This window comes from Poecilia latipinna, unplaced genomic scaffold (assembly GCF_001443285.1).
Source record: "Poecilia latipinna isolate Pla-1442-1.1 unplaced genomic scaffold, P_latipinna-1.0 Scaffold2161, whole genome shotgun sequence".
Classification (NCBI taxonomy): Eukaryota; Metazoa; Chordata; class Actinopteri; order Cyprinodontiformes; family Poeciliidae; genus Poecilia; species Poecilia latipinna.
The window spans coordinates 6,148-16,548 of NW_015114777.1; the positions used below are offsets into that span (position 1 = coordinate 6,148).

The 10,401-nt window shown below is 37.6% G+C and overlaps 2 protein-coding genes across 3 annotated transcripts in view; both read right to left on the reverse strand.

Moving 5' to 3' along the window:
- The window catches only part of LOC106936511 (cytochrome P450 2F2-like), a 6,595-nt gene extending 6,125 nt beyond the window's left edge, over positions 1–470 (reverse strand). Inside the window, exon 1 of the mRNA XM_015017566.1 lies at positions 157–470. Within this exon, the coding sequence (XP_014873052.1) occupies positions 157–318 (162 nt within the window). The 5' untranslated portion in view covers positions 319–470. The remainder of the gene's footprint in view (positions 1–156) is intronic.
- Positions 471–1,845: 1,375 nt separating this feature from the next.
- LOC106936509 (cytochrome P450 2F2-like) lies at positions 1,846–9,464 on the reverse strand. Of its 2 annotated transcripts, none has more exons than XM_015017562.1 (11): positions 9,114–9,464; positions 7,288–7,450; positions 5,718–5,870; positions 5,441–5,604; positions 5,044–5,112; positions 4,673–4,777; positions 4,069–4,207; positions 3,496–3,581; positions 3,062–3,163; positions 2,853–2,994; positions 1,846–2,416 (listed from the first exon to the last, which is right to left on the reverse strand). In XM_015017562.1, exons 1-11 carry the CDS (start codon positions 9,273–9,275, stop codon positions 2,229–2,231), a joined length of 1,473 nt encoding a protein of 490 aa, XP_014873048.1. In that variant the 5' UTR covers positions 9,276–9,464; the 3' UTR covers positions 1,846–2,228. The 2 variants fall into 2 exon arrangements, with proteins under 2 accessions (XP_014873048.1, XP_014873049.1); XM_015017563.1 differs by having other exon boundaries at positions 5,441–5,601; positions 9,114–9,462.
- Positions 9,465–10,401: the final 937 nt, after the last annotated feature.

The following is a 10,401-nucleotide window of genomic DNA, read 5'->3' on the forward strand; positions in this document are numbered from 1 at the left end:
ATCTAATCACTTATAGTTCGTAAAAGCAGTTTCCTACAGAAGTATTAACACTTCCCAAGTGTATTGATTTCACCATTCAGCTTTACTGGAACTCTTGCAATCTCAAATTAAATGTCGCTACTGTCATTTAAACAACAAACTGCACTAATTTCCTACCCTGTCAAAGTCCTTCAGTGGGTTCTCCAGGCTCAGGTTCAAAAGGTTCCCCAGGACAGGCAAGATGGGGGGTCCTGGTGGGAAGTTCTTTGGCCTCTGAGATTTGAACAAGACGATGACGAACCAAACAAAAATCCATAGCAGAAAGAGTGACACAAACATGTTTCTATGAGGAAAAAAGACAATTCTGACATGCAGCAACAGAATGAAGGTGCTGCTGCTAGCTCTGCCCAGTTTGTTTAAGGACTTTGTTTCTCTGTATGAAAGGTGAATGAAGCCATCAATGTAAAAAAGGTAAAGGACCAAGTTCAGACTGGGTCTGACGAGAACTATCTGGGTCAGATGTAAAGTCCACTGATAAGCTGACGCTGTAGATAAAGAGGGCAGAAACCATCTGTCCTACCAGAGGTAAACTTAGGCGATCTTTACTGGGACCAGTATGACCCACCTAAAATACCTAAAAAATAAAGTGTTGTTGGTTTTTTCAATTATTTTCCACTTAATCTATTCTGAATACTGAGCATTGTTATTGTGCTTTGCTTCATATAAACTCTGGTATTAAATACAACAACAGTATCAGGGTGTGGTTTGAGCTCAAAGGAAAGCCTGTCCTTGTCGTTCAGCGTGCCGAGGCCAATGACACAACTCTGAATGGTTCCTGGTATCAGGGCCAGTAAAACCCTGGAAGACAGAACACATCACCGCGGTTCTGAAGTCCACTGGCTCAGAAAACACTTTAAAATACTTTCGTTTATAAATCACCGTATTGAATGGCTTAGCACCAGGATACATTAAAGATCTGTTGTTGTATCGACCACTCAGACCTGGTTCTGGTCTGTTCTGCATCCCCAGATCTAGAACCAAACATGAAGAACCAGCATTCAGGTTTCATACTCCTCTAATCTGGGACAAACATCCAGAAAAATTTGCATTTGAAGAGTATACAAATGAAATACATTGGCTGGTCTGATAAATATATTGGAGCTTCCACATTAAAAAGATCCCATCTCCATTTGAGGTAAAAAATAAAGGGGACATATTATGCAAAAGTTCACATTTTGTACCTTTTTTGTACTTCAATTTTAGTTTCTACTGCTCCTAAAAACAGTCCAAGTGCTTAAAAAAACACCCCAAAGTTTTTTGGCAATAAATTCATGTTCTTTGGTGTTTGGAAAATGAGCCATTTCAAAAACCTCCAGCATGTAAAGTCATAAATCAGCAGGCAGAACACCAGTACCTCTCAACCTAAGCTGAGCTCCAGCACATTTGGTCAGCTGGTTTTAACGCTGTACAATGGCTGCTGGAAAACACAGCGGAGATGTTCAGATTTTTATTGAGAGGGCCCAAAAAAGAAAGGACCAGAAAGGAGTAAATCAGAAGCTCACTTAGGTTGAGTTTTTCTGATGAACTTAGGAAGGCTGAGATGTTTTCGATTTGTGATAGAACAAACAGGGAAGAAAAACAAAGGAAGACTTCAAAAACATTCAGGTATTTAGCGAAACAGTATCTAAAGAGGAGGATGTGAAGGATAGGTTGAGGTGGAAACCGATAATATCCAACGGAAGAGAGGAAGATGAAAGTTGGTATATTATCCATAATAAATAAACTAACACCTATCAATGGATTCTGACTCTGATTGACAAGACATTGATAAGTTGATCCTTTCAAAATAATCTGATGACAAACAGATAAAGTGAGAAACTCTTTTAATCTTTACATTTAGTTTCAACAACCAAGGAGAGGATAAAAACTCCTGCATTAGTGCAAGTTTTGGTGCCATTCCCACATGCGAAATGCAATGAGAGTTAGGTAAACATTAAGTTTTTTCTTTCCCATCTAAAATGTTCCCTAAATAAAAAATATTTCTGGAAAGTGATTTGTTCTTTAAGGAAAAATGTTGCAGTAACTCCTCCATGCCTGTATGTGGCGACGTAGCAGTCACTGAATTACACCATAAAAATGCTTATGCAAATAAAAGTAAGCTTGTTAAACATTAAGAGTTGATTAGCGGCAGTTATTTATTTAGTTATTTATTTAAATTGCTCATTAAACTCAGAGATTCTGTGCCGTCCTCACATTGAAGATCTCAGCTGGACCTTCATGTAGTAAGGTTTTGGTGACTGAGTGATTCCATAGACCGGAGTGAAGTCAGGTTCTCCTGCATCCTCCGGCCAGATGAACTTAAACTTCCTCAGCAGAGTCACGATGAAGAGGAAGAGCTCCATTCGAGCCAAACCCTCCCCCAGACAAACCCGAGGACCTGGAAGACAGAAAAAAAGATTAATGTCACTGACTCATCAACTCAGATGTACAAAGATATATTGGGGTCATTACAGAGGGAAAGAAAGGAGGATTAAATTTCCCATAAAGAATAATCTCAGAAATCTTCTAGAAAAAACAAGGACATTTCTGAGCTCCAAGTCAAAAATTTGCATGAAAGAAACAAATTTTTAGATTAATCTCAAAACATTTCTAGAAAAATCCTGAAAATTTCTGAACTTCAAAAGTTGAACATTTGTAAGAAAAACTGAAAAATTTAGATTAATCCCAGAATCTTTCTAAAAAAAAACTTAACTTTTGAAACTCAGAATTGTTTTTCTAGAAAATTTCTGAAATCAATCTCAAAATTTCACAGTTTATTGGCGGACATTTACTCCTTTTATTTTCTATCTGCGATGGCCCTTATTTCATTGTACCTGCAGAGAAAGGCATGAAGGCCTCAGGTTTGACAAACTCTCCCTGTTCATTCAGGAAGTTTTCAGGGTTGAACTCATGAGGGAATTTCCACTGTCCTTCTTCTCTCAACACTGAGGTCAGGTTCTGGATGATCATTGTGCCCTGAAACCAAAAAGACAACATGATGGCATTGCTGTTCTTCTTATGAAATCATTAATGTTTAACTCACTTTGGGAATGGAGTATCCCATGAGCTCTGTGTCCTTAGTGGTGCAGTGGAAGACACTGAGAGGAACTGTGTTGGCAATCCTCTGGATTTCATGGATCACAGCCTGATTTAACAAAATTTCTCTCATTAAATTCAAGCAAAGACAAATAAAACCAGAAAAACAAAATGGCTTAAAGTTACCATTGGAAAACAGTCCAAGCATATCAATTTTTAAGCTCTGAAAACCAGATTTTTTATGCAAACATCTGTTTAATTTATAAAGTTCTTCAGTTTGTCTCTTTGAGATCATGTATCATAACCAGAGTTACAAGAGCGACCTCTGGAGGTGAGTGCAGCTTCCCAAACTGCTTTTAAAAAACTGCTTTCTGTTTTGTTGCTACAAGTCGTGCCTGACGTTCTGAATAGAAATCAAAATAAATCATCTGATGGCTCAACCTGCACATAAGGCATGCTGAGTCTGTCCTCGAAGCTGGCCCGATCCTTCGCCTGCAGCACCTGGTCGATCTCCTGCTGACATCGCTCTGAGGAATCCAGAGTTGCTGCATGTTACTGCCCAAATTAAACCGTAATAAATCACACTTATCCCCATCTCATGTAAGGAGAATACTGAATAGTCAGATGATTAAAGCAAAACTGAAGCAGCAGTGAAAACAAACGGTCACAAAGATGACAGAAGGAATTATTTTCTACTTTGTTTTTTTTTTTCCTCTTCCTTAATCTTTTCCCACTCTTAAACTTTCACTTTGAGGTCAAATAAAACTCTCGGGTTCACCAAACAAAACTGTGACAATAAGAATATGACCCTTGCTTTTATGACTCAAAAACCAAGAGTCATAATGCACCTCAGATCTAAATATTTAAATACTAGATCAGCCTAAGACCATTTTAAAACCACAAGAAGCAGCAAGAGAAAACAGATGTTTTTGTAGTGAACAAGAAAAAGATTGCTACATTTAACCTGACACTAAAACATTGCATTTACAGGCATGTAAATGTTGTTGAGGCTACCTTGTATGTGTGGGTAGTTCATCAGGTAAAGAAAGCCTGTGAGCAGAGTGTTGGAGGTGGTGTCAGTCCCAGCAAAATGAAGATCCAGAATGTAGTTTATGAGCAGTTCCTCTGAAAATGAAGAACCGTCATCCTTCCTCTGCAGACGGGGACACAGAAAAATGTAAGGCAAACTAATATAAGATAATTACCCTTAGTTATACTTTAAGAAATGCAACACGAGCATCAGAAAATTACATCCTTCGGTCATTTCAAATTAAAGTCAACTTTTGTTGGATACAAGCCGCATGTATTTTTGCATTTCCCTCATGCATACATGTCAGATAACTAAACCAATTTAATATCAATCCAAGAATGTCATGAATGCTCACGCTAGTTAGCATGGGCATGGATGATGAAGGATAAACAGTGTAGTTGTTTCTCCACAATTAGCACATTTAGCAGCTTTTACATAAGCCTGATTGACAGCACTAAGATCCTCCTCTTGGCTCTGATTGGTGCATTTCTTCAGATGCAGGACGTGGATTAGTTTTATGATGTTGCGAAGCCTGACTGACCACAGCTTTCATGTTTTAAATAGGGTTGACTTTTGTTACATACACACCTTATCCAATTCATCCAGGTAGCAGTCTAGGAAGTCCCGAGACTCACCGGGGACTTTGGTCTTCTTGTGCTCCTTCACCAACTCCATTGCAATATTCTGACAAGTCTAAACAGGAAAGCCATTCAAAGCAAAAAAAAAGGAGATTTCTATCATGCATTTTTACATTAACACCCGAAGACAAGAGGCAGGTGAGATCCAGGAAATGCTGTGTTTGCTTGTGTACTTTTTATTTAATGTCGACTGTCCAGCAGTTAATTGTTACCTGAAAGTGACAGATTTACTTTCACAAGTGAAGCATTACGGTTTTGCTATAAAGCTCATCTCCCCGCCCCAAACATGTGTTTAGCTTAGTAGAAGCTTTGTTCCATTACCTTGTAGTTTCTAAAGCCATTTCTGAATGGCAGCGGCAAATAGCGAGTTATGGGAAGAGAATCGTAAAGCTGCAAAGAGAAACAAGACATTAAGTTATATTCCTCATAAATTCTGGTTTGTTTCACACCAACTGGTATGAACAGATTTATTTCATAAGTATGGCATCTGAATTCAAACAGGAGACTGATCTGACCTGAACTACAACAAGCAAATACTACAATTTTAAGCTAAGATGAACACAGAAAGGCCTTGTTTTAACAGACGAGGTTAAAAGGTTTGTTATCATGGATATCTGGCAGAAAGACTTGAGTTATAACCAAGATTTCCATCGTTTCGGCAGGAAAAATTGAAATATATGATTTAGTTCTAGCAACTCAGAGATGGACTTTGACTCACCATGGCCCAGGGTCCGTTGGCAATCTTTGCATTCTCGGTGAAGCACTGAACAATGATTTTAATCAACTCATCATTGTATTCATAGCGTTTACCAAACAAAACCTGGCAGATGATGTTGGAGGCTGCATTATGGAACATAACCTGGGGACTCAGTGTGCCGCCTGCAAAAATAATTTGATTAAATAAAATTAATTAAAATGAGAGAAATTTAAGAAACAGATCATTTTTGATCATGCAAATGTTGCAGAAAGTACAGGATGCACACAAGATGAAATACCTGTGCTCTGTTCTAGAGTTTTGATGGTGAACTGAATCTCATCATGAATTCTGTCTTCCATTGATGTTTTTCCGAGACCAAAGTTTCTCAGGGTCATCAGAGCAAAGCGCCGATGCTCTCTCCATCTCAGACCATAGTCTGCCAGAATCACTCCTGAAACAAACATAAGAACACAACAACAAAGATTTACACTGACAAAATATATTTTCTACATATTTATGTCAGATTAGAGCTGAAAGAAAGGAATGGAATGAATACAAAGGATTACAATGGCTTTCCATGCATAAGTTGGCCACCAGTGAGTAAAAACTCAGAAATATTTAGGTTAATCTCAGAAAAATTCTAGAAAAAAAACTTGGAAATTTCTCAGTTTGAACAGTCAAAAACTCAGAAATGCTGAGATAAATCTCTTTTCTAGATAAACTTTGAAATTTTTGAGTTTCAAAACTCAAAAATTTTTCATGTTTGAAACTCAAAAAATTTCAAGTTTTTCCTAATAGATTTCTCAGATTAATCTCAAAATTTCTGAGTCTGTATTTGAAAAAATGTTATGACTTTATTCTTATATTATTTAGACTTTATTCTTGTAATATTATGACTTTATTAATATGGCTTAATACTCCATAGTACTCCAAGACCCCGGGGTTTTGTATAAAAATGTGTTTTTCTTATAAAATCTTAAATTTTAATTCATATCTTCCAAGACATTTAGCCTAGAAACAGCAAAGGCTCGTTCCCATTTTTTACGCCACCTGAAATGATTTTGGAGTTTCTCATTTCTCTTTATCTTTCTGAAACAATAGAAATTATTGACCATATCTCATATGCTGGCAACAAAATCGTTTTCATTTTGGGCCACATGAGGATCATGAATGTTCTTAAAGGGCCGGTTGTGTCAGATTGTATCAATAAACTCAATAAACTGTTAGAAACATTTCTGCTCTTGATTCTTAAGTTCTTCTTAAAATGAAATGATATTGAACAGTTTCAAACTGATCAGTCCCTCCAGAATGTCACAATTGTTTCAGTGATTTTTTTTTGTCATTACAATAAAAACTTTTCTGGTGCAAATTTAGAAATATTTGCAAGAAACGTTGCAATATTTGCATTTGAGTATGATGATAAATGTGACTTTTTATTACTTGCAAATAACTGATCACAGACCAGAACTTGACATCAAGTAAGACCGAGTCAGAAGTGCAGAAGTAAAATATACTGCCACCTGCAGGTAGGAGTTGCCATCACTTCAGCCAATGTTTCTGACCATTTTACTGGAAATTTTTCAGTAAACTCAGTTTGTTGAAAAAAAGTCACAATTTGTTGATTTTGCGTGAATTTCCACGATCACAGTAAAAGTGGAAGCATTAACTAATGTAATTACTGATGAATATAATATTAAAGCACAGAACTGTATGCATAAATATGTTTTATTTATGCATACTTCCAGAGTCTAGAGGGCCACATAAGAAGCTGGGGACCGTATGGGTCAAACCATATGTGTTTGACGCATATGGTTCCCTCTTAATCAGCTCTTAAATGCTTCAGGATGCTTCTGGGATGTAATACCTACCTCTATTCTGGGTGACGTCATTTACAAACATGTCTTGTGGTCTTCCAGCAAAATCAGCACCTTTGGTCACTATGGCCTCCTTCATGGCCTTCAGCCCGTTCAGGACCACAGCGGGTCTGGGACCAAGGAACAGACTGTACACGTTTCCATATGTGTTCCTGAGCTGTTAGGAAAACACAAAATGTCATTTTAACAGTAAACACCAATATTAGAAACTATTAAATCAGTACTGTGTCACAGTTGGACCATTTTCAGTGAAAAATCCTAAATCACTGCATTAGAACAATCACATTTTATTGAGTTATATTATGTTAATATATTGTTCTGTTCAGCCATTTTCCTGTATGTGAATAAAAGTCAGAAACTCGTTGTACAGGGTCATTAGAAATGATAAAATACTTTCAAATGTAGAAAAACATTGTTTTATGAATAGGGTCTCTTAAAGTTTGTCCAGCTGATGCCATGTAAATTATCACCTCTTCACAGATAAAGGAGACATTAACTTTTTTGTTCAGAATGCATTCATTTAATATAATAGTCAATGTAAAAAGAACAGCATTAACTGGTCCAGCCCTCAGCTTACAACAAAAGCAACCCAAAGTCTGAAAACATAATGTTTGAAGCAAACACACATAATTTAAATGAGTCAGTGTCAGAAGCTGACACGTGAAATGTCTCAACCTCATTATCTTTTAGTAAGGTATCATTAATCAGTCGTAATAGACCCACCCAGTAATCGGTTCACAAAGGATACAAATGACAAAACACTCCCTGATGGAAACATGCCAAGTGTGTAAGAGGTCAGCTCTAACCGATTTCTGCACTTATATCACGTTTATGCACAAATAAAAGTCATTTTTCTGAGCAAACTAGACCTTATAGGCTGGAAATACAGAAAAATATTGAATGCATTTGAGTTTCATTCTGATCATCTCGGTAAAAAGACTGGATAAAAGCATTAGATCAGAAATAAGGTAAGGCTTTTTACAGTGTATTAATAACAGAGATGGGCTGCTTTCCAAGAATGCACCAACCTGTTACGCAATGATAACGTCTGTGTTCAGCAGAGGGAACACTAGTTAAATACAGCGGTGGGACGCAACACAGTGCTTGTACTTTGTTACTGTACTTAAGTACATTTTTCATGTATCTGTACTTAAGTAAATTTAATTGTGGGTACTTTCGACTTTTACTCCACTACATTTTACAGCAAGTATCTGTACTTTCTACTTCACTGCATTTAAATAAAGTGTTGTGTCAAACATTACATCCAAGACGTGTTGCGCTTTTTTTGATTTGTTTGTTAGTTTGAAAGTAATCAATGGCGAGAGGGGAACTGGTCCATTGTAAAGTGGGAAAGTAGCGTCATCCTCCCTACAGAAGAGCAAGGCGGGTCGCAGCACCTGCAGAATCACTAACACCCAACATGGAGTCTCCTAAGAGTCATCATCCAGAAGACCTGCGCCACCCAGCGCCCTATTTAAGATTCATTCCAGTTAACCGGGTCAAAAGTCGACTCCTGGACATTCCTGAACCTCCTTTGCCTCCCCTGAAAGCATGAACTTCTAGCATTAAAAAAATGTTAATATGGTACTTTTACTTTTACTACAGTACATTTTTGTCTGTTTATTTGTACTTTTATTTAAGTACATTGTTTGACTACTTTCTCCACCACTGCTTACATATGATAAACTTTGGTACATTTCAGAACAATTTCTTTAAATTTGTTACAAAACTAAAGTGTTCCAGCAAAAAATTACAATTTCAAAACATATTTTACACTTGATTTCAAAGAGGACAATTAAAAGTTAATTTATGTTTCTTACCCTCTCCAAGTCCTTCAGCGGATTCTCCTGGCTGAGGTTGAAAAGGTTCCCCACCAACGGCAGCGTGGGGGGTCCAGAGGGGAAGTTCTTGGGTCGCCGAGGTTTGAGCTGGAATAACAGGAATGCAATGCAGAGGCACAGGAGAAGCACAGAACCCAACATGATGGATGAGAAGCTCTGATGGACTGTGGAAGAAGTGCCTGGGCTCTGCTCTTAGTCCTGCCTCCTGTGGTTGTATTCTTTGTTCCTCTGTCGCAAAGGTGTGGCAAAGACAACCAGGAAACCCACTAGCAAAGGGTTATACTCACAAAGTAGATGGCAGTTTTACTCAGCCATCTACTTGGCTGAGTAAGTCAAGTAGATTTATATGACTAAAGTCATGTGACTTTAGTCATATTACTAAAGTCACATGACTTTAGTACTTACTAACTTTAGTTACTAACAAAAATAAGATTTTTCATATTTATTAAAACTGTCACAATGTGACAACCTGTGAAAAGATCAATCTCTTCTCCTTCCACTCTCAGCTGCCATTGCCATCTGAAGAAATGCTCCACTTCCAACCAAAAACAACAAATCAGAGCCAGGAGGAGGGGCTTAGCGCTGTCAATCAATGCTGCTTGATGCACTAACAACTTAAATTTATTTGACTTAAAGAGTAGAAGACATTAGACACTACTAAATGCGGCTCAAATGTTTTCCAGTGTAAAAGATAAATACTGCAGCTTTAACCCGTGTCCAAACTGTTTGCACTGATGGCCAAAAGTCACCAAGAGGAAAGCTTTGAGGGGCCACAAGTAATTATTTTTTTTCAGCTAAAACGCAAAATAGCTTTATGGTGAATCTTTTCCTTTTTACAAATTAATGTGTTTTAATTTAAAAAGTCAGAAAAAGGCTCTCAAAGTTGTACAGTTGATTACCATTTTTATTTTGTTACCAGCAACAGAAATGAGAACTGTCTGTGAAAACCCTTAGCTGTTATGTGCTTCGGGCACATTATGATGATTTTTGTCTATTTTTTTCTTATAGACTTTAGTTGAATGACCTTTTGTTAATATATTTTGGAGTTTGAATAATTTCTTATTTTTGGTAATTTGATCACTTTTATTTGTGGCGCTGTTGGTCAGCCTATAAATAGGCTGGGTTTGGGCATGTTGGATCTCCGCCCTTCCGCTCGCTCCACCACCACCAGGGATGCGTCTTGACGTGGTGCGCGCACGTCCAGTCGCTGTGGGCCGCAGCTGACGTTTCCAACCTGCCATGCTCTGTTAGCCTTTGTTTGCTTGCT

What these genes read in the sequence shown, in the direction of transcription:
- LOC106936509 (XM_015017562.1), bottom strand. Translation starts at nt 9,275, where the DNA reads ATGTTGGGTTCTGTGCTTCTCCTGTGCCTCTGCATTGCATTCCTGTTA. An exon ending in AACTCTAGAACAGAGCACAG is followed by an intron (nt 5,605 to 5,717) that starts GTATTTCATCTT and finishes AAATTATTTTTG; the next exon opens with CAGGCGGCACACTGAGTCCC. An exon ending in TGGGATACTCCATTCCCAAA is followed by an intron (nt 2,995 to 3,061) that starts GTGAGTTAAACA and finishes TTTTGGTTTCAG; the next exon opens with GGCACAATGATCATCCAGAA.